This window comes from Xenopus laevis, chromosome 8L, assembly GCF_017654675.1.
Source record: "Xenopus laevis strain J_2021 chromosome 8L, Xenopus_laevis_v10.1, whole genome shotgun sequence".
Classification (NCBI taxonomy): domain Eukaryota; kingdom Metazoa; phylum Chordata; class Amphibia; order Anura; family Pipidae; genus Xenopus; species Xenopus laevis.
Genome location: NC_054385.1, coordinates 51,220,653 through 51,245,561, shown reverse-complemented (window position 1 = coordinate 51,245,561; position 24,909 = coordinate 51,220,653). Strand labels below are relative to the sequence as shown.

At 37.1% G+C, this 24,909-nt stretch overlaps 1 protein-coding gene across 1 annotated transcript in view; it reads left to right on the top strand.

The window, feature by feature from the left end:
- kiaa1210.L (KIAA1210 L homeolog) overlaps positions 1-12,797 on the top strand; it is a gene marked incomplete at its 5' end in the record, with an annotated part of 30,486 nt that extends 17,689 nt beyond the window's left edge. Inside the window, 6 exon segments of the mRNA NM_001095455.1 lie at positions 865-1,050; positions 2,033-2,117; positions 4,152-5,600; positions 7,876-7,964; positions 9,241-9,334; positions 10,143-12,797. Of these exon segments, the coding sequence (NP_001088924.1) occupies positions 865-1,050; positions 2,033-2,117; positions 4,152-5,600; positions 7,876-7,964; positions 9,241-9,334; positions 10,143-10,282 (2,043 nt within the window). The 3' untranslated portion in view covers positions 10,283-12,797.
- Positions 12,798-24,909: the final 12,112 nt, after the last annotated feature.

Below are 24,909 nucleotides of genomic sequence, written 5' to 3'. Positions count from 1 at the left end.
GGGTTGAACAGATTTATTTTTGTAATGTATGCTTAAATCATTTCCAAATATGCTTCAGCAATTGAATGCCAAATTTAGTCTCTATTTTGTGTAATTATGGACAGGCAAAGTATACGCTATACCTAATAATAACATTTCTGTTCTCTGCAATTATATGGTCAGTTCCTTTTTATGTACACTGCTTGACCAACCATTAGTTAGCAAATGTCTAGTTTTGAGAACAACACAATGCCTGGTCTTGATTAAGCTCCATTTTGAGGTTTTCTAGACAGATGGCGCCTGGTGTATTTATATCTAATAGATAATCTGGGCATAAGGTGAGATTAATGGCATGAAGCAAGTGATGATCAGTGCTTGATGTTTATTGTAGATAACATTGATTTTTGTAAAATAGAAAAAGTAACTCCCTTTTGTGTATAATTTTGCTTACATACATTTTCCAAAACGCTTTGCTTTATTGTACTAATACTAGGTTTCTAACAAATAATCTATATCGATCCTAGATTTTTATATGTTCTCTAAACAGAACATTCTTTCAGGAATTGGTCTGAGTTTTGGACTAGGTTCTACTAAAATCTTGATGGCATGTTTATGGAGCCAACTAGTAATGCCTTTGAGGGGACATGGCTCACAGGCCTCCAGTTGGCCCTGCTCTAAAATATGTCATCATAGAGTTCCAGCAAGTGGTACAGAACTCAATTGTAGTCTTTGAGAGATCTGAAGGTAGATTTTGTATTTCTTGTCATATTAAATCAAACCCAGTACTCGTTATACAACACGAGCGATGTATACTGCTTATTGAAATAATAGAGGCTGATTACCAAGGTTTGTGTTTATAAGATATTTTATTTTGTCCCTTCACAGCCATTCAGTCCACTTCAATCCAGTGGGGCTCCTCGTTCCAACACACCAGCTGGCTTACTGCTTCCAGTGGACTTTTCATCTCCTGCCAGCCCTCTGGCCTGCCTGGATAATTCAGCAGCAAAGCACAGGATTGCAGTGAAGCTGAAGAAGCAAAGAGGACCTGCTCTGAAACTGAAGCAAACTGATGTATGTTTTTTTGCATGCAATGGTAATCCTTTTCCATTGTTTTATTAAGAGTATCCAGGATACACCTCACTAGAGATGTGTTGGCTGGCCCAAAACCCGCGGTACATGCCCACTTTCATGATGTCAGATATGGGAGGGTCGGGCATGGCTCTATAAATAGAGCTGTCACACCGTGTCGGGTAGGGTTTGACCCGCACATCACTATAAAGCTGTGAGGTGTAGTGACAAATTTTCAATAATGTATAATAACAGATCTACATCTGCATGGCTACAGTCTAATCACCTATAGCAACAAATAAACAGATAGCATTTACTGGTAACCAGTTTATTGGCTGCCTGCACATGGGCAAGCTTTGTGCCATTTATTATATATGGGGACAAGTGTGTAATGTAATAAAAAGGTGAAAATTATGCCACTGATCTAGTTACGGTACCTATGGCCAATCACCAATCACCAAATGGAATTTGCTGGTCAGTTATTTGAAAACAAAAATCCTATTGGTCACTAGGCAAACTTTGCATCTTTTATTACATTACCCTGCAACAACTATTTTCAAGTATCTCCAAAAGCTAGAGATATAAAACAAGCATTGCACATAACAATATGATAATAAAAAATATATAGTAATATACTCGACTTCATTTACATTGACTAAAGTTGACAACAGGCTTTATCACATCAACGTGGCAGGGAGATCAAGTTGTGAGAATATAATTGACGCAATATTGCACCTGGTTACTAAAGCGTTAATCTCAAATTCTTTTGAATTAATTTCTTAAATTTTATTAATTTTCCCATACTGCCTGATTTTTTTAAGAGGGTGATTATTAAAGTTTATTAAGTTAAGTTTTATCATAGTGCACTACACAATTTAAATATAGAGATGGCAGCACTGGAAGTAAATATACCCCCTTTGTTACAACATGCAATATTTTATAGTAGTATGGCCTTTAATCTTTTACATGTACATTTTTTCTGCAGGAAGAACAATATAAAGCTACGCAAACTTTACATTTAGTAAGGTCTGATGAAAATGTGAACAACGAAGAAGACAAAAGCAAAGAAGGTAGTAACTTGTCAGCAATATAAATAACAAATTATTGATAGTTTCTGAGTAATATGGTTTTTTTTTTGCAGTATATTCACAATATGCCATGGTCAGACCCATTCTAACTCTGGGTAGCTGTGTTGCTACAAGGAAGTTTCTGTCTGTTCTGAAGGCTGCTTTATAAATTCTGTTTAAATGTGCAACGAAGTTATAGAGGTGCACAGACTGTTTGCCCCTTTAATTTGGGTAATTAATTGTATAACACATGTTTGAAAAATTCTTGATGCTGTGTCAAAAAACTAGGAAAAAGCTGGTAAATGGCAAAGTAAGCCTTTTAATTGCTACATGCCTGAAAAATAGATAATTGTGCAAGGAATTAAATTGGCAGTTAACCTTCAGAAAACTCTTTTTTTTTTAAAAAAGTGTAAAAGAAGGCATTTTCCCGCAATTCAGTTGGATCACTGCATATAAAGGGTTTCCCATGTGGCGATCCCCATTCTTCTTTATTAAAATGCATTTTCAAACATTTAGTATTCAGCACAATACCTATTCATTGAGCTAATATTTAAAAGTGGGTATAGTGCCCATTTCAGTTTTAAAAATGCATTAATATACTGCCCCCCCCATTTTTCTAGTAGCATCTCAGTAAGCCACATGACTCCCTTTCTAAACTGTTGCAGTTTACTGTAGTTCATACACTGCTCTACTTCAGAAGATACAAGACAAAAGCAAAGAAGAAGGTGACAAAACAACTGTTACAACTAATACATTAGTTGGTGGTGTTAGTTTACAAACTAATAGTTTACAAAGTCTGTGAGCTGACGTACAGAGCTAACTTATACAGGAGGAAGGGAAATATATTTTTTATAACCTCTCTGGTGCCCTCTAGTGCTAACAATGCAGTGTTTCCAATGAAACAGTAGGTTTGCTTTAAAATCAATGAATTGTAAGCCACCCCACTTTAAAGACAAACTCCTGTTACACAGGAGGTTATATATATATTTGTACTATTTTATATATATAAAATAGTACAAATGAGAGCTCTCACAGCAAAAAAAATGGTTGTTTTACTCCAATCCAAATATAACGACATCAATGCGTTTTATCCAAAACCATCCAATTGATATGCCGTCAACTGGATTTTGTATTTGCATGAGAAAGGTCTGGCACCCAAGTTGTGGGTTGGGTTGGACCTGTGAGTGCAATTTCTACAGAATAAATATATATATATATATATATATATATATATATATATATATATATATATATATATATATATATATATATATATATATATATATATATATATATTTATTCTGTAGAAATCGCACTCACAGGTCTTACAAAATGTAGAAATTTTTTCATTATGGGCACAAACTAACGTTTCGGCTGGGACACCAGCCTTTTTCAAAGTGAATTGGAAACACAGACATAAGCTTATATACAAATTATGTTCAAATGTGTGTGCTAAATTTTGCACCTATTTTAGCACCTTGCATTGCTATCATAAATGAGTGTTAATGAGTGAATGCTTTTCAGAGCTAAAATTCCAGATCCTGCATAGCATATTCTAAGGAACATGCAAAAAATGTCCGCTTCATGGTACTCACGGAAAAATGGAACGTGGAAATGTAATCTAAGTTGGCAGTGGGGAAAAATACTCGCCTTTGGGAAAATGTATGCATCTCTATGCAAATTTAATGTAGCTTTTGCAAACCCAGATGCATAGTGTATAGAATAAAACTTCTTACCGAAAAGGTTATCTTCGTGCCAAAAGGTTATGGCACTTTCAAGCAAGTCTTTAGAGTGCACAATTCACAATTAAATTTGCAATGCAATAACAGTCTGAATATTACATGTGAAATGTTTACTTCTCTCCCTATATGTATCATTTCTTTTGCATTGACAACTTCTATTACATTTCCCCCTAAAATCCTTATCTGCAATGTTTAAAACATTTTAAAATCAGCTCTTTGTGCTGTGCTTCTTCAATTGTCATATTTTATAGATTACATTCTGCAAGGCATAAACCTTTTGTTTACCTACTTTTAGATGTATTGGTACAGTCCCTTGAACTGGATGGGACTCCTTTGCAAGTTGAATCTGAAATGGAAGAGACAAAGGAAGAAGAAGAAGAGGAGGATGAAGACGATTCCCCACATGTTGTTTCTGTTACTCTGATTCCTGGAGATGAGCAAAGTATTCCTCAAGATGAATTAACCTATCGGGAGACAGACGTTGATATCCATAGCAGTCTGGTACTTTCTGAAGACCAAGCAGATGATCACTGTGAAGAAACAGACAGGCAAGAACAGAATTCTCACTATTCTGACTCTGAAGACCATGTATTTGTGCAGAGTTATATCACAGCAGTTTCTGATAATTCAGAGATTTCAAATAATACAGAGACCGAGACTTCAAATTTTATTGTTGACAATGACATAAAATGTGATTCATCAAACATTTTCCTAGAAAATGAAGAGTGCACTGAGGTAATTTCATTAGTGGAAACCATTGGTGCTAAAAGTAAAGATGATGAACAGGGTGGAGGCTCTGATCTGGATATTTCTTTATCAAGAACTGAAGACGAAGCACACATCAGTATGGGGAGCTCTTTAATTGTAACAGAGTTGAACTTACCAGCTGCTGACCTGTTGCCTGATACTTTAGCTACTGATGCCTGTAACAGTAACAAAGCTGCAGAAACAGAAGATGAGGCCTCTCTGAGTATTACAATGAGTGAAACTCTAGACACTGCAACACAGGACACAGAAACTATGCTTGAGACTGAAATAGCCAAAGAGGAAGACAAGTGTATAACAACTGATGAAGATATGTTCAACCTTAATGGACAGCACACCGTGCCGGAAGCTGAAAATTCAGGCCAAAACATATTAGAAGAGGACAACAGAATAAATCAGCCTTCACCTGAATGTGAAGAAGAAAATTTGCCTCTAGACTCATTAGAAAAAGTGTTGAAGGACAGTAAGCCAAATTCAAGACATTCAGAAAGTCCCCAAAAAAGCTCTACAAAGCCAGTTCTGTTCACTGTAGCCCCAGTGTGGCAAAGATCTCTCTCTGGGGGGTCCAGTGTGAAAGAAAGCAGCTTTTTCAGGAATGTTAGTGCACACAGCATTAAGCCAGAGATGTTTGCTGGAAGTGCAAGCCTCCCAGATTCAAGCAACTTAGAAGATTCAAAAAAAGAAAATGTTCCTATAATCAAATCAAGCGAAGCTGAATCAACAGTTGCCTTTGGGGTCCGGCTGAGAAGGACAATATCCACTTTAAAATACAATGAAGAAGAACAAGTTGGTGAATTAATAAAACAGAGTTGTTGTTCTTCTGAACCCACATCACTAGTTAGTCAGGATATCCAAGACCCTGCAAAGAAAGCAGAAACACAATCAGACATTGTCAATGTTTCTAAGCCATCCCAAGCCAGCGAGGACAGATGGCAACAAAAGACAAAACCTGAAGAGCTTTCACAAAAGCAGAACTATGGTAAGTTTAATTTAAAGCTTAGACACAAAGCTAAATGGCCTCACATACAGTAGTTCTAATTATAAAATGGTCAATTTTTGTAGAAAAGCACACACTGAAGCCATAAGGATCCTGGCTCCAGTAGACCTTTAACTGTTATTTTTGCTCTGCCAGGGTGACTCCATACAATGCTCCTTGGTGGGACCATGGACCATTTTGCTCATGCCTACACCTGTCTCTTACCTCTGAGGCTAGCTAATACACAGGATGGCATAGCACTAGTTGTTCCTGGATTAGGGCCACTCCCTGTTTTTTAAATCACTGCCACTTTAAACCACACCCATGTTACTAAAAAAGCTTTAAAGACCGTATCCACATTAAAAGGGTTGTTCACCTTTGAGATAATTTTTAGTATTATGTAGAGAGTGATATCATTCATCACTTCTGAAATAGTTCTTTAAGTCGTTAAAGGAAAACTGTACCCCCAAAATGAATATTTAAGCAACAGTTTATATCATATTAAGTGACATATTAAAGACTCTTACCAAGCCGGTATAGATATTTAAGTAAATCTTGCCCTTTTACATATCTTGCCTTGAACCACCATTTTGTGATGGTTTGTATGCTGCCTCAGAGATCACCTGACCAGAAATACTACAACTAACTGTAACAGAACTGTGGAAGCAAAATAAAGAACTATGCCTGTTAATTGGCTCATGTGACCTTACATGTATGGTTTGTTTGGGTTGTTTGTGTGAACCCTGAATCACAGGATCCCAGGGGGTGGTCCTTATTTTTTAAAATGGCAATTTTCTATTTATGATTACCCAATGGCACATACTACTAAAAAAAAGTATATTATTGAGAAAATGGTTTATTAACATGAAGTAGGGTTTTACACATGAGCTGTTTTATGCAATATCTTTTTATAGAGACCTATATTGTTCGGGGGTTATAGTTTTCCTTTAAGAAATACTATTAAATGCAAATGCCTCCTCCACCCTTGTGGATAGCACAGCAACACCCAGAACATTCTTAAACACCTTAGAGACCCACTAAGAATTATTTCCAAATGCTAACAACCCCAGAACAAACCCAACTGTGCTCATTTGCCACAGGTACACACAGGGAGTATAGGACAAGTAGAGTATGGCACACAGGCAGCATAGGGCAGGCAGAGTATGGCACAGGTAGGTAGAGTATGGTACACACAGAGGGAGCATAGAGCTGGCAGAGTATGGCACACAGAGGGAGTATAGGGCAGGCAGAGTATGGCAAACAGAAGGGAGCCTTAGGGAGGCAGAGTATGGCACACACAGGGAGCATAGGGCAGGAGAGGACCAGGACCATGCAAGTAACATATCAGGACCACTCTAAGAACAGTATTTACGAGCGACAGTTGTACTGATCTAGAACAAAAATCATTAATTTCTTATTTTAAAAAATAAAGCCAAATAGGAATAAACTGCTATGTTGAATGGTAAATCCCTAATAGTGAACATACTTACTGAAATGAGTTGCTGTTTTTATTAGGTATTATTTTGAAGACTACATTATTCAGGGATTCAAGGGATTTGTGATCTTTCCAGTCTATGTTAGGATAGCTTTCAGCATTTCTGGTGGGGAAAAAAAATCTATAGATTGTAACCTATGTAAGACCCTACAATATCAAAACTGCATGGGTGAAAGTTTTATAGGTGATTTCCATAATACATCTATATAATACCTTTTAAGTAACAAGCACCTGTCCCTATAGATGTTCACAGTAAACATCTATAGGGAGCTTCAGCAAAGGGTCCACACAATATTAATTTACACACAAAAGTAAAACCAGCACCATATAGTCTGCAAAATTAGGGTTTTAATTTATCCTATATGTCTCCTTTAAATGGGTTTACATATAAAAGTATGTAATTTAGTAAAGATTTAATAGACAATCTTTAATTTCCCTATTTGCGCTGCATAGCTGAAGATTTTACATGTTTTGTTAAAACTATAGGCAAAAAATTATGTTCAGCACAAGACAAATTTACAGCCTGCGTGTGGCACCAGGGGCTGTTCAATCAAATCATAGCAAGATGGCTACATTTACGTGGCCAGATTATAAAACGTGTGTTTGGGCTGGCTTATCAATGATCTCAAAACTCTGCTTGTGTGTGGCCACCTGTCTGTTACTTTATATAACATATATTATGAAAGCATGTGAAACATGTGCTAAAATGTAATGGATGCTTTCAAACAGATGATACATTTTGTTATATGTTAATAATTATGTATTCCCTATTTGCCTGCCCAGAACCAGCCTGGATCTCAATGGCAAAACAGAAACAGAAAGGATTCCAGGATCATGTACTTGCCAGAGACCTGAGCACTGGCACAGAAAAGGTAGGAATCAATGTGGTTAAATAGCATCTTACGGAATGTGTGCGATTTACAGTGTGTGTTTGAAAACCATAGCTAGGCTCTCTGTTGCAGATTACTGCTGGGTCATAAACCTGTAAGGGAAAATGTGGTCCAAAGTAGGGAGAAGTAAACCTTTTTTTTCCCCATAGACTACAATTTAAATAGATGGAAAAATATCTGATACATCCAATTAAAAAACCAGCACAAAATATTGTAAAGTATGTATTGTAGAATTATGTATTCATGTATGTAAAATGTTAGGACTTCCATCACATTCTTAGACACAGTATATAAATAAAGTTCTCACTACAAAGACAGGGAACTATAATTAAAAATTTCCTTCATACGATAACTTTATTCATAATTTCTGCAAAAATGCCTTTAAAGTCTGCTCACGATTCCTTCATTGACAGATTCACCATTCATTTTATAATATTGGGAGATAATTCAAGCCTGCTAGATCAAAGATCTTATGTTTGTAGAATGAGAGTTTTACTAACTATTAAATCTGGGATTTTTATCCTTTGGGTCCCAATTATACTATTTAATAATGTAAAGATTCAGGACTGTACAGGGCTGACCGGACACTGGCATAAAACCTGGTGGGGCGCTGCCCCAGTCCAACGCTGTAAAGATTCTTCCTACAATAAAAAATATTAATTATAATAACATTCATATCTGTTTTACCCCAATGTTTGGGTCGCAAAGACAATCCCCCTAATGTAATAAAAGGCACTACGTTTGCCCAGGAGCAGTAACCCATAGCAACCAATAAGATGGTTGCTTTTAAACAGGCGACCAGTAAATGCTACCTGCTAATTGGTTGCTATGGGTTACTGTCCATGGGCAAACTTAATGCCTTTTATTACATAACCCCCATGTTTTTAATTAATTTGAGAAAAATGTTGAGAAAGACTGCTTTAAATCATTGTCAATTGTGTATTAGGTATTGTTGATGCCTGTTTTATTGTGACACTTTTCTCAGGTCTGTGGGTCTACTTAATTTCTGTAAAAAATAAAATGCTCCCATGCAAGAGATTTCAACTACAATTAATAAGCGACAGTAAAAAGAGGCAACTGTCAGCTACTTGGACCAAATAAACAAATGCAGTTTGTTACTATTTTGTAACTTGAACCAAGACATTCTCCCCTGGGCTAAAAAAAACTTGGTGAATGGTTGCAACAATCAAGCTAATCAAGCAATTTTATATATATATATATATATTGTTTTATATATTTTTATTTTTTGTATATATAGACGAGTGAACTTTTAGTGAAAAGAAATGTCATCAATCTACAAAGCCCAGAGCTGAAGGAGAATAATATGGAGCCTGCCTCTTCTGATCTTGCAGGTAAACTATGAATTTAACTGTCATTTGTTTTCTTGATTAACTTTTAAATAAAAGCAGTACTTTAGTGCATTCATTGTTTAACTTGTTTAACTGCACACGGTTGGCACAATGGAACATAATAATATAAACCCCCACTTTAATGCTTAACAGCTTTAATAAAAAAAGAAAAACTCTCCTTGCCAAGGTTCAGTTCAAGAACTGCTCCTCTTGTATTTATTCAGGTCCTCCATAAATATGGGTATATTGGTACATTATGTACAACAGAAGACAAAGAAAGAAATCTACAATAAATATTACATTTTTAACTTTATTTTTGGTGGCCCTTGTGGAATTTTTCTGAGTGGCTGATACCCCTCTTTCTTTGTATTCTGCTGGTTTATCCGCTTCCCAATCTGAGGGGCTGGGGTTGGAGCACCCGAATCACCTGTTCCATGTGTTGAGTGACTAATATCGTGTCCTGTGTCCCCCTTTTTCGGTGTTTTAACAATATGTACAACAACCTCCTTTATGGCATCTGAAACCTACTTCACACTCACCTTGCCTCACCCTTATGTATAAAAGTATTTTTCTTATTCTCTTGTTTTTAATCATTTCACCCATTCAACTTCCCTTTTCCCTCTCAAAAACAATTCCTTGAATTAATTTGTGAAAAAGGTTGAAAAACACTGCTTTAAATCTTCTTCACTAATTTATTAAATAATGTTGAGGCCATATTACATTATATTCCACCATATATAACCAATCTATGCTGGAACACTTTTACTGGATCTTTTCAGAGCAAACACTGTTCCCTTTTGTTTTGTTTTAGCTTCTACAGCAGATGTCCGACTGGATCTTGAAAAGTCCACTCCACCTATTGCATCCCAGACTTCTGAGGAGCCTCCTTGGTTGTCTCTGGCCAAGAAAAAGGCTAAGGCATGGAGCGAGATGCCTCAGATAGTGCAGTAGCAGTTCTCCCAAAGATGCACACATGCTTCTTTCAGACCAGCTGTTTCACTGTGAACAATGGCAGCCATATAAAGCCTGCAATGTCTATAGCCAAGTACTGAAGCTGCTCTTCATATGATGCTAGACTGTCTTTCTTATGTTTCTTTTAGGAAACACAACATGTAACTCAGGGATGTCTAACTTGCAGCCCTCCTGCTGTTGGGGAACTAAAATTTCATACATCTTTGGCTGTAGTTGAGCAACTGCTGAAAGGCTGCAGGTGGACTATCCTTGAGGCAAATGCTCTCACATGCGAGTAAAAATAATACCGATATCACAGTATACTTTGTTTTCATTTTTATTGACGTGGACTATTACATTTTTTAAGGAGGCGTATCAATAAACTAAAATGAGTATTTATAAGAACATGCAAGAATTGTATAGGTGTCAAAAACTCCCATCATCCTCAGTAAATTCACTGCTGAGAAGGTTTGGTTCCTGAAGGCAAGAGGAATGTGAATTGTATAATCCTGCTATAGATAAGTCACTTGATTGAGCTGTTTAGGTGCTTTGTAGGTTCTCTGCTAGAGAATGGCTTTTAACTATTAAATATAAAAACACATTTATGCTGTAATGTGCTGGAGACTGCTAGTGAAGGCACCAAAGAAAGGAGCACAGCTGCAAAGTAGATGTTGAGATTTTTGTAACTGCAATTGCCTTTAGGTAGTTTCCCTATAAATGTTATGTTTTCTCTTATATAACAACAATTTGCGGTAATCAGTTATACAGGCTTGTTCAAACACACTAGCCATAAAAGGAGAGAACTCCAGTTGCATCCAGAAGAGAGGACTAATGTATAATCACTCAGCAGTTATAAGGAGGTTTTGTGCTTAAAATCAAATGGTATCTTGGAACCTGATAAAACTTCCTTTCCGGGTAGCAAATGTGTAGTTAAGAGTGTACAAGAATCCATAACAGACAATATACAATTGCAGGGGACATAATTTATTAGTGTGAATGTCTGTTTTAACAGTACAGTATATGAATTTGTTCCCTATTAGTTACAGAAAATAGTTTTTACTGCCTTATCTGACAATATTTGTGCTCTTTCTCCTGGTACTGTAACTTCCTTTTATTTTGTTGGGTGGAGTGTTAAGCTAGCACCCTTGCCTTGTGTTTGCTGTTAGTACTCTGAATCCCTCTGGTTCTATTCGATTTCTAAACCAGAGAAAGAACAAATAATTTTGCTCAAAATGTAAATTAGCAGTGCACCTGAGACCAGTTTAATGTCAATGGTGCTATCTGAATGGGGAGCAACAAGTTTTATTGTAGATCCAATTAAGTCTGTTCTTTTAAGGGAACTTTGTCAGCACAGGAATTTTGTGTAATAAAACAGTATTTTCATGTATTCAGCAACTAGTACTGGCCACATCAACGTTAAAAGATGTTTTTACATGTTAAGTTTACCACTTAACCCTCCTTTTCTAGGGAATCACCAATGCACAGCACAAGAGGAGAAAGCTCATGTCTCATTTTCAGAATACAGATTTTAAAGTGCCTGGTACTGAAAATTTCCAGGGGGAAGGCTCTCAAAAATGTCCAAGAACCCAAAGGTGCACAGGCAAAGCAGCATCAAACTATTAGGTTTCTGAGTCGCTGATCCGCCTGAGCCATAGGTCACTTATTCACAAGAAACTTTCTGGCTGTAGCATTTCTTAAGAAACGAAAATTCTGAGATTAGTTGAGATCTTCTAGTACTACTTACTATATTCCAAGGAACTTCAACTTTTAGCATTTCAATTATTGAACTATAGTTCCCAGCATTCCCCAACAGATGCTGGATATTGGAGTGGATCAGCTGAAGGGTTGCAGGGTGGCCATTGTAATATCCTGGCCCAGAGGTCCTCATTTCTAGTGGTACCAAAGCAGTTACATATGTGGTAACCTCCTTAATAAGTTAAACTTTTGGCACAATTGGTATTTGTCTCTAGCATGGAAATAATTAACAATCATATATTCTAATAAAATTACAATATACAGAATGTGCCACTTTTCTATGGAGCAATAGTTGCCTGCAGGTCCATTTCCGCATGGAAATACCCAAAGACTAAGGTATCCTGCCTCAGAGACAATTGTTATCTGCAGATTTACCAGCATTTGTAGTTAAGGAACTATGCACTTTTCCTGTGGCTGCAGAATGATTTGTATTCTCTATAATAAGAATATTAAGGCAAACAATCCATCTTGTAGTAAACCTACGAGTGATCAGTATAGAACCTGCCTATATCCCCATGATATCTGTATTCCTTAGAGAAACATGGGTTTTCATACATGTATTGTATATATGTAACATGCTTGCACTGTATTTCAAAGCCTTTGCCTTATATTACTATTTTTGTACTCTTTTTGAAAAGAATTTTGTATAACATTTTGTCCATAATGTGTTTATGTTAATTATTATTAAATGCTAAGCTGCTCTTTATGTCTTTACTTTCATTTCAGTTCTATCTGATTAAATATATATGTGTTTTATTTATCATAGACGCTTTCTTATTGGTTATGGGCACAATTAAGAGGCATGACAGTAACTTTGTTACCCTGGTATGTTTTTTTGACTGCTTCTTATAAAATATATGTTCCTCCAATGTAAAAAAATAAGTATGTCATGATCATGTAAAAGCACGATGCTGCGGAGTGTTATTATATCAGTCTGAGCTAATGTCCAAAGTTCTCATAAATTTAAAATAAAGGGATTTTTTCAATAATAATACACTCGGTTCAATTCAAAGTGACATCAATAAAAAACAGACTACAAGTGATGATATCGCTAAGCATAGCTACAGAGAATAGTATGCCCTCGATTGTAAAAATAAAAGGATGTTCGTTATCAAGGAGTTCCATGAGCCTATTAAAGCATTAGGCTGGAGGTTGAGTGCCTTTATACAGGTCATGGAACTTTAAGGTGACTTCTAATATCCTCGTAGTTTGAAACAGAGAACACATTATTTACTAGAATACACAAGTATCAGTAAATCATGCCACACAAATTACTTTGAAACCATTAGGGTCATTGCATGTACAGTACTTTATTTCCGACTGAAAACATTTTTACTTCTAAAGATCATAGATTTTCATTTAGTAACTTACTGTAGGCGCTAAATTACACCAGTGCAGTCACAAATAACAAATAAGATTGTGGCTTTAATATTTTAAAGCCTAATAGTAACTAATTGCTAATTTGCTGCTATTGGAATTGTCCTTGGTGTCATTTCGCAGACATGATAGTAAATCAAGCCCAGAATATTACGTTTGAATGCGAGAGACTGTTCTAATTTAGAAGAAATTAGGTGGGATTTTGGATGAAAATGTCAATGTTGACACAGACAAAGGATGGCAGGGCTGGAACTATGGGTATTCAGAGTAGGCATGTACCTAGATCGCAAACTTGAGTGTGCGTGTCTATTCACGCGTGTGCACATTTGCACGCATATAATCGGTGCCGTGACCAGCCAGGTTGCCTTGGGTGCCTGGCTTGCTTTGCCCTACCTTGGTAGACAGGCATGAGGTGGGAGTGGGCGGCCGTGGGGAGGTGCAGAGGGACAGGTGGCTTGGGAAGTGCAGTGCGCCGGGCCCTCAGAAGATTTTTTTGCAGGGGGGCCCTGTAGTTACACCACTGGTTTAGAGCTTAATAAATAAAAACTCGCCCGTATTCTATTCATTTCTATGGGATTTTTAGAATTGTATTTGTTAATGGGTGAAAGCACACAAAATGAATAGAATGTGGGTGGGTTTTTATTTATTAAGCTCTAAACTCAAATTTTGATCTGCCCCTAAATGTTTATGTTAATACTACTGACACTATTGGTACTACTTTAAAAATCTTTGGAAAATTTGGTACTGTAATAATTTGAAAATAATATTAGCTGTTGGCGACATAACAGTCAGCCTATACCAGGTTCTGCTGGTCTGGAGGGGACTAATGTCTTTTTTGAGTCCTTCTAACCTCTTGCAGAATGTCAGGATAGGTTGCAGTTGGAAATGTATCCTCTAGAGGGCACTCATGATTAACTGCTCTGTTTGTGACACAAGAAGATTCCTAGTTTTATGTTTTGTCAATATACTGAACTTTTATTTGCATAGGTATTTATATTAAAATAATTTTAGAACTCTATAAGAATATACAAATGCATTTTAATTTTTCTGTATGTTTGATAGCCATGGCAGATGAACATGTGTGTTCTATGTGTCTTATTTATTAATACTGGGCAAAGAGTTGCATTTTCAATGTCGCATAGGAAAAAATTCACTGTCTAAGAAGAACAGATGGTGGTTTTAGAAAAGACATTTCTCTTGCAGGGAAGTCAGTTAGTGTCCCATTAGTTGTTATACAATAATTACTAGCATTGTTTAAAGGGGAACTAAAGTTTAAAATAGAAAAATGCTAGAAATGTATTTTATATATGAAACATATAAACATGATTTTACTGCACCAGAAGCCTAATTAAACAAATGATTTATGTTTTCAAAGATGGCCGCAGGGGGTATCATCTTGTAACTTTGTTGTACATCTTTGCAAGACCAAGACTATGCACATGCTCAGTGTGGTCTGGGCTTCAGTTGGGATGTTAAGCTTACGCATCATCATAAATTATCAAAACAGCACAAGTCAAATAATATCTGCCATAGAAGCCGATACAGCAAGACTGATTAATAATCAAAATATACAGACTGCACTGGGTCTGCAGATAGACATCTCTACACAGTCGTTGAAAGTATGATTGCTTCCCTGCAGAGCAGTTAGGGACCGTCTGAAGTTTCCTTTCCTCAGCAGTCAGAGCAAGTAAAACGAAGGAGGAACTTCAGTGCATACAGTCAGGTTTCTTATAAAAACTGTACACATGTTTTAATGAAAGTATATTGAAGATAGATTTCTTTTTCATTAAAGAAAGTAAAAATTGGATTTTATTTTGTACATCCCCCTTTAAATGCCATGGTGACAAACACTGTTGGTTTACAGAGACTGTTTTCAATAAACCCTGTACATAATACTATGGATCTGTTTTCATAGAGTTATATAAGTTACTATATAAATACCAGTGAGGGTTCTAAACACACCCTTTTTTTTATAAACCGTACAATTACAATGCAAATATCTTCTAAGTGAGACAGCACGTTGTAACAAGCACTACATGTTCTCTTTTGCTCAGGTATATATAAGACAATTTATTGTGCCCTAGTTTTATTTCCCTAGCCACCCAGTCATGAATTCACATTCCAAGGAACATTGCTTCCTCTGTAATAATAAATAAAGCATCCCTGAAATCACATAGGAACCAGCCCCAAAGGCTGGAGTCTTGTAACAGATCTTATATAGTTCCTGGGGTATTCAAGAACAGTAAGCAGTATTTACACCACATCTTTCTTGTCACTGGGGTCCCTGTCCACTTTTGGAACTTTTGCCACATTTATAAGCCTCTTGAGTAATAGCTAATGGCAAAAATTGAAGTTAAATCTGTAGGTAAGCCAGAGGACTATGAAGTGACACCACTGTCTCTCAAAACTAGGAACCAATGCCTCTTTATTGCTTCAGCAATGGTCTCAAACCCTACTTGTTCTTTATTAATAAGAGTCGGGAGGAAGCCTTGGAGTCTTGTGCAATGACTTTAGAATATAATTTTAGGTCTACATTTAATAGAGAGATGGGTCTGTAACCCCCTGGGTCTTGTGGATCTTTACCTTTTCTATGAATAAGGGTGATGTGCACTTCCAACGCCTCTTTGGGAATGGGTTGTTCTACAGAGATGGAGTTTGCTGCCTTAGTGAGATGTGGGGCTTTCCAAATTCCTTATAATATGAAATGGTGAATCCATCAGGCCCTGGTGATTTCCCTGTCTTTGCTTCCTTTATGGACTGGAGAAATTCCTGTGTAGTGAGAGGGGAATCTAAAGTCAGTGCTTGTTCTTGTGTGATACAGCCTAATCCTGCTCATGATGAGTAATTACTAATGTTTTCTAGTCTGCGTGTGTTTTGCAATTCGTCTAGAGTAGTGCTAGGTAATTGGTATAAATTTGTATAGTAATTTCGGAAGATTTCAGCAATCTCAGATGTCAGGTGTGTTGAGCGTCCCCCCGTTTTGTCTCTGACAGCCATGATATGATTCTTTATCTATTGTTGTTTTAATGTTGCTGCCAGCAGCTTTCCACACACAACTTAGTTTTTGGCACCTAGTTTAATAAATTCCCCTCTCATTACACATTTATAAGCTTGCAGAACAGTCAAGGGGTTCATTCCCTCTCCGTAATGTTATCTTTAAAATAATTTTGAATGTGCTTTACCAATTTTTTTTTTCAGGATGGGATCTTTAATAATTGAGTCATAGGGGTCCGCTATGCGAGGCAAAGTTAGTGTACATGTAACTGGGGCGTGGTCTGACAATATGAGATTATGTCAATCGCTGCTTCCTTTAGTGTGGCAAGATCACTGTGTTTCAGGAGAATATAATCCAATCTACTATAGCTATTGTGAGGGGATGAGAAGTATGTGTAGTCTTTTGCTGATGGATTTAAGATCCTCCATGTGTATTTAAGACAGACATTTTGTGCATACTGCTACTGAAAAATGCCTTACATTTAAACAAAACAGAGATTGTTTGTCCATATATTGCAATATATTTAAGCTGGCCAACTACTTCAAAGTCATCCCATATCTGGCCAGTCCTATTCTCAATTTTATCTGATTCATTAAGAATTCTATTGCTTCATTATACATTTTACAAAGGGACTAAGTTTTACCTGCAACTTACTAGCTGCTTTCAAAGTAAAACTCCCAAACTTGGCTGCCCTTTTATTAGACACCAGTGGGATCACCTCACTATAGCTATATATATATATAGTATTTTTTTTTTTTTTTTTTGCTATAAAGTTAGGTTGATTTCACCCATATTTCCTATATTTTATGGGAAATTGCTACAGAATTGCCAAGAACATGAGAGAATGTAAAAAGTACCGGCTTTAAGGAATAATCCTTAAAATCATGTTATCCCTCTATAATTAAAAGTGCAGACAGCCTAGTGCTGGCAAAGGCATTTAAAAAACAAATAAATGATTGTTTTCTTCAACCAGAGTGCAGGCTCTATTAGCCTGTACCTCTAGTGGGAGAAACTGTTTTAGGGTTACAGGTGCCCTTTAACAACAACTAACTAAGGCATGCAGAACTGAAAATTAAGCAAAATCACTAAGAATTAAATTAAATCACTGAAATAAAATAAGATGTTATTAACTTGTGTGTGTTCTTCTTTAATAAGCTTATTAAATCAGTGACACCTATACACAACAAAATTATAAATGGATGTCCCATCCCATAAGAAAGATACCTTTTCTAGGGAAACTGCAACTGTTGATATCCTTTGTTATATTTTATAATGAAAATTCAATACTATATGTACAGAGTCTGCACAGATGTAATCCATGGATCATCTTATCCTGGGGATTTGCCACATGTACATGTTATATAACAGCTACACACACACACACACACACACACACACACACATGCATGCACATAATCTGCACAACAGTCTGGCAGTAACCTAACTAATTCCTTGCACCACTGCTTGTATTGTTAACATTGTGCGTTGTTATAATATCCTGAACTTTAAATGTGCCATGTTTACTAGAAAAGTGCAGTTTGTTGTATTGAGCAAAAATCCTGCTTTATATGGATGAGCCCAAACGAATCATCACAGCTCATGTTCTTATATGTACTTTAAAGGGCAATCAGTCATCCAAATCTATAAAATCTGTTCTTTGCCAAATTTTAGCTGTATTGTTAGTTTTCAAATTTGAATAAGTGGTTTAAAGGGGATATTAATCCTCTGAAATATGTGCGTCCTGTAGCACTCTAATTAAGGGGTATATTACCTTCACAAATGTATTTCTACTAGTATAGCATAAAAAAATTACTTTTTCTATTTGCTTTTTATACTTCTAAAATGAAGTATTTAATTAATATTTGTTCCATTTTACTTCCTCAAATATAAACTCTGTAATTCAGGTTGCTGAACTTCTGAACTGGTAACATATAATATATTTCTCAGCACTACTGGAGCAATTGAACAAAGGTTACTGAGAAAGAGCCTTACAGCAGAACTTGATGCAACATGTGTTTTATTCCCACAACATGTTTTGTTTAAATGATTTTCTAGTATACCCAAGGCATGAAGATCCAAATAACAGAAAGATCCCTTGTCTGCAAAAGCCCAGGCCCCAATCATTCTGGATAACAGGTCCCTGGGCAACAGGGAGGCCCAGACTGCAAAGTCTGCTGCATCATAGTCCCCTTCCGAGACCCATCTTTTACCTTTAAAATAACGTCACAGTGACTGCCTGGGAGGTGCGGCGCAAGGGGGGGGGGTCAGTATAAGAGGACTGTTTATGTTGGGCCCAATGCTACCAAGTTACGCCACTGCCTTATTCACAAACCACAACATCTGCATTCTGTTACAATGCATATAGAGATAGAAAGTGTGAGTTGCCTGCGACAAGACAGTTTGTGCTATGTATAAGACTCGGGGCTATGTCAGCCAACGCTTTATTCTATTACATTTACGTAAGTAACCTTTGTAGCTCTGTACACTGTGCCATGCTTCAGCAAACCCTTCAGTACATAATGTATCTTCTATGTGTTACATGAGCAGGACTTTTTTTTTTTTGTTATTGTCAGAACAGTTGTGAAACATCTTTTTTTTTTTTTTTTTGTTATTCGAACATTGACTTTATTAAACAGCGATGAATGATCTCTCTGCAATCATTTTTAAACAGGACTGGTAGTGTATAACATATTCTTTGTTTTGATAGGAAGGCACTTCATTTGCCACTTAACATTAAATGTGTCTCAAATAAATTTCATTTTACATATAGTGGTGAGTGAATCTGTCCCGTTTGGCTTAATTTGTGAAAAATTATTTGTCTTGCGACTATCATTTTGGTAGCAAACTACATTAGAGTCTATGGTTGTTTTCTTTCATGACACCTTGTTTCTGCTTTAGGGCTACAAATAAAAACTGGGAGGGTAAAATCAGGTGCATTTTTCTCATATCCACTATCCTACAACTGCATTTTCAATAGACAAAAAAGGCTCCCATGTTGCCAATTTCTTAAAAACATGTCTGTGATTTTTGACATTACCTCTGGTCCACTGGTAATGGTATCTACTGCTACACTATGTTGCTTATTAACACAGACACAACTAATAATAAATATAACCACCAACAGATAATATCTAGGTGCTTAGGGACCCACATTAAAATGAATAAGCCATAGATTTATGTGTATGTCCTTATATAGACAGTGGGACGGCTCAGATCCCTTTGGTTGATGTGGAAAGAGACATATATACATATATAATGAACTGTAAAAAGTCTGATGTGGATATATATGTATTTTTCAGACAAGAGTATAATATATAATGTACAATCATAACATATTATGGGATCATAGATATTTGAAGTGTCCTTTACAACCACAACCAGTGTGCACAGGTCTGGCAAGTTGCTTTTTTTTGTTTACCTGCAGGTACATTTTTAATGACTTCAACTCTAAATAGGGGCGGTACATTCACTATCTTCTAAAAACAACAATTAACTTTAGCTCTTAATTCCATAGTATCCAACTTGCAAATATGTTTGTTTTTCCAACATACAGAAGATCTCCATAAACTGTTTCAGCAATGTGCCAGTGCTATATAAATACCAGGAAATATAATAAATCACAATATGCACTTTGTATTTCTTTGTGTATTTTTAGGATAGACTAGGGCCTCTTGTTTATTCGGACAGCATGACAAGGCATAACATGTAGATTATCAAAATAGGTGTGTTGTGTTCAGCTCACACATACTGTACAAAGGGAGTAATGCAATAAAAGTTATGTACAGGTCTAGCAACCTAAAACAACCAATCAGCAGGCAGCAAACACTGGATGCCTTGCAAAGGGTAAGTAGCAGGGCAGTTGCTGCCCCTCGCCCTAGTGGTGAAGGTACATTAAACACCTCAGTTAGCAATGCCCCAAAGGTTATAAGGGGTGGCAAAAAGTTGCTCCTGGTAACTTTAAGAGCTGAATTCTGGTCCCTGAAGATCATATTGTAAAGTATATTTTGCAAGTATACTAGGGTGGCACTTGATTATTGTGCAACTGTTCCAATTTATAATGGCAGTTAAACATCACAGGAATTAATCTCCCTGACAGGAGATTCAAAGGGATAATACAATGCTTCCTTAAAAAATCAATAGCTGTCAATCTGAGTATAGGAAGTTATATCAAGTACCGTAGATCATGAACATACTGTGTTAACTGTGTGCTTAAATGTTTTGCTTTTCGCTGACAATTTCCATAGTCTTTCATTTCTTTATTGAACTAGGTTACAATGACAGTGCTTTCTTGGAATGTTGTTAACTCTTATGAATCAGCTGAAAATATCATATCTGACCTCACTAACTTTAAAATGCACTGTTTTTTTAAACAAAAAGAAAACATACTGTATTACTTTGTTTGGGTATTCTACATACTATGCTATTGGTCAGGTGATGTTTTAGAGAATTCTACGGAGACTGATTCTAAGAAGCCAAGAAATACAGTTCAGCATATTGTGACCTGGTAACTGAAGAACAGTTTGAAGGGAAATAGATTTCCCCTATATTAATCTCTTACTCCCATATGTACAGCAGTCCTGAGGGGGTTAATTCCTAGTAGTGGAACAGTAGTAGAACAGTAGTATACATAATACATAGTTTTTTAGTTAAAACCCAAGTGTGGCAAGGATATTATTGTTTTATTTTGTACCTTTTTGCTCACAGAGTCTGAACATGTAAACAATAAATGGACATTACACGGTTAAAGAACTATCTGTTCGTCTGATCCTCCTCACAATATGCAGGGAATAAATGCCCCATGTCCATTGCAAGTGATGCTCATTAGTGGTCCATTTAAATGAAAAGTAAAATAAAGCCTTTGTATAAACTTGTGCTTTTCTATAAACGTCCAAATCCAGCATTTCGTATTTTTTTTTAATTGGGTAAACTAAATTAAGGTGCAAAATTACCTTGGTGGCATGCTTTCAACCAGCTACAGTATATGTTTTGAATAACGTTTGATTTTAAAAGGCATCACACATTATCTAGGGGATCATGAAGATACTCCCTACACAGAATGGGGACCAATTTTCGGGTCCTGATCCAAAGGTTAAGAATCCCTTACCAAGTCAACGACTTCAGTTTTTTAAAAAAAAAAAAATCACCCATTAAATAACTTTTATTTAGTATCCAAATATATTGAAATATAGGTATAAATGGTTTACTAATTATCATTAGGGACCACAACATGACTCCTGGCGGCAAATTTACTAAAGGATTTAGTGAATTAGCGTTGCCCTGGCGAATCTACGCCTGGCGAAGTGTTGCGCTGTGAGCGAAGCCATCGCTGGCGAATTTTCAGAGGTAAGTAAATTTGCCCCTTGGAGTTTTACAAACTGCATGCTGACCATGAATGTTGCTACAGTCAATAGGCTATTCTGCTTGGCTCAGTTCCACACCCTTCTAGTTAATGCATGCAGTCATTTTTTCACTGAATGGTGATTGCCAGGTTGAACTGTTATCCAGATTCACTCACTCCATGTTGCATCTGTCACAGCTAGCACAAGAAAGAATCAGCTTCAGGGGTTGACTTTATTTTATTGACTTTGGTTTCATGTCTGCCACTCAAAATTAGATGCAGCATACAGTGTATAGGTGACTATACATTGGTGGTAGTGATGTGCGGGCCGGCCCGATACCCATAGGTCGGGTGGCTCGGGCCGACCTCGCACCCCTGTTTGCGGGTCCGGGTTGAGCTGTTCTTCCTGCTTTCTTACTCGCCAGCCCCTTTTGTCAGCGGGGTGGCGCAGGTCAATAAAAGGAACTCCAAAGTCAGGCTCTGGTGGGTGCAGGTGGAGGGAGGGCGGATATCGGGCAGGTGGGAAAAACCCAACCGCACATCATTAATGGGTGGATAAAAGCTGCCAACACAGCCTCTCCATTTAACTAATTAGGCCCTGCCAATAGCCCATGCATGTGCCCAAGTGATATAACCAGAAAGCTATCTGGCTGGCCCCATGGCCAATAATTGATTAGCTGGATTTAGCTCCAATTGTAGGTCACCAAATGAGTGGATCCAGGGTCGGACTGGGGGGCTTCGGGCCCACCGGGCCTATTGCCCCAGGGCCCCGCTGCCTCTCCGGCGTGCTTCAGTGGAGCAATGCGCATGCGCGCGGTGCCGCGTTTGTGCGCACGCGCTGCAATTCCTTTGTGCGCATGCGCAGATCCTCTATTCTACCGCGACCCCCGACAAAGTGGGGTCGCGCAGCCAAACTAAATAGCGGATCTGGGCCGGCGGGGCCCACTATAGCCCGGGGCCCACCGGGTTTTTTACCGGTGTCCCGCCGGCCCAGTCCGACACTGAGTGGATCTCAAAGTATACAACCAGTTTATGTCTTATGCTTATCTTAGCGTAGCACAGATAGCATACCCTTGAGAGGGGGTTCCATAGCTAAACCAGTTAGTTTGTATCCAGAGCTGATAAATGTTGCTCAAACCCATCAAGCATGCCTGCATGGTCTTATTTTATTAACAATGCAGTTTAAAAAAAACACCCATGCAACTGCAGATATAAATATACCCCCATATGTAATAAAAAGCACTACGTTTGCCCAGGAGGAGTAACCCATAGCAACTAATAAGATATTTGCTTTAAAACAAGTTACCAGTAATTGCAACCTGTTGCTATGGGTTACTGTTAGGGGGCTATTTATCATGCTGTGTAAAGAAGCATTACAGTTGATGTTGCCCGCATCAACCAATTAGCAATTACATTTTAAAAGTTGTAAAACAAAAGGAAAGATCTGACTTTAAATTACATAACCCACAGTTTCCTTTACAAATACAGCCAATAAACATACATGTGGAGTTGCCATTCATTTATTCACTTAACATTAGGGCAGGGACAATTTAAACATGACAACAAGAACATCTACATCTAATCTTAACCGATAAATGTCAATGAAATCATATCAAGCTCAAAAAAATATAAATATTTATAGAGGTAGTTAACAGCACTGCAACTTAACTGAATGTAATGCAATTCTTCATTTATCAGTGCAGTAATGGAAAATCCTGGTTTTCTGCAATGGAATAAACAAGGCCAACAACTTAAACACGATTTATGAATTGACAAAGGCACTGCAGAGATATAGAACAAACCTTTAAGCAAATGATTTGTATTATAGAAGCAAGTTGTGCTGGCAGAGGGCATTTGCCAATCAATTACACTATAGTATAGGGATGTTACCCAGTCAGAGCCCTCCAGTTATTGGAAAGTAAACTCAATGGCTAGAGGCAGATGATAGACTGTGTGTGTGCCATCTGGTTGCAGCAACAGCATTGTACTTTCCCTTAGACAAGACCCTCGGACATACATTCCAGCATCCCTATCCAAAACTGCAGCATGCAACTACACAACAACATTGGTGTGACCATCATAGAAAGAAAGTGTTGCTTTACACACTTAATAGATGCAAGGGTTGTTGTTTTGAAGCATACACTTCAGACAATGATACTGCTTCTGTATTCAAGTCTGTAGTGTGAGGCTTAAAGGAGTTGTTCACCTTTAAATGAACTTTTAATATGATTGAAGAGAGTGAGTGTCTGAGAAAATTGGCTTTCATTTTTTAATAATTTGTGGTTTTTGAGTTATTTAGCTTTTCAGCAGCTCTCCAATTCACAATTTCAGTTATCTAAATTCCCCTGGCAACCATGCATTGATTTTAATAAAGAGGCTAGAATATGAATAGGAGAGGGCCTGAAAAGAAAGATGAGTAATACAATTTAGAAATAACAATACGTTTGCAACTTTACAGAGCATTGTTTTTTAGACTGGTGACCACTTCTGGAAAGAGTCAAAAGAAGAAGGAAAATGATTAAAAAACTATAAAAAAAAAAAAAAAAAATGAAAGCAAATTGAAAAGTTGCTTAGAACAAGTCATTCTATGACATATTACGGGGCATATATACCAAAGAGTGAGGCTGCAGATCGCACAACTCGCTAAAGGGAAATACCGCCTCTCTCTATTCATTTCTATGGCATTTTTAAAGGCGTATTTATCAAAGGGAGAACTTTCACTTTCACCCATTGATAAATACTCTTTTAAAAATCCCATAGAAATGAATGGAGAGTGGCGGAATTTCACCCTAGTGGACTGTGGTGATCTCAGACTTCACTCTTTGATTAATACAGTATATCCCTAAGACTATATAAATATAAGCAGTCCCTGAAGCCATCACGAAGAGGCAGTTTGCATAATAAGAATAACACATTTAAAAAGGACTTTTTGTTTGTAGAAAAGCAGGAGGAAAGCTCTGAAAGGGTAATACACCAAAATTAAAGTGTATGTTTCATTCACAAAGAATGCTACAATATCATGCAAGCTGTTATACTGGATGCACAATGGGAGAAAAGACAGGAGGAAACAATATTCCTAGATTAAAGTTGTACAAACTGTCATTACTAAACTTAGAACAAGTGGAACCCTAAGCCCATTTTTGCGTGGACATAGATAGTAAA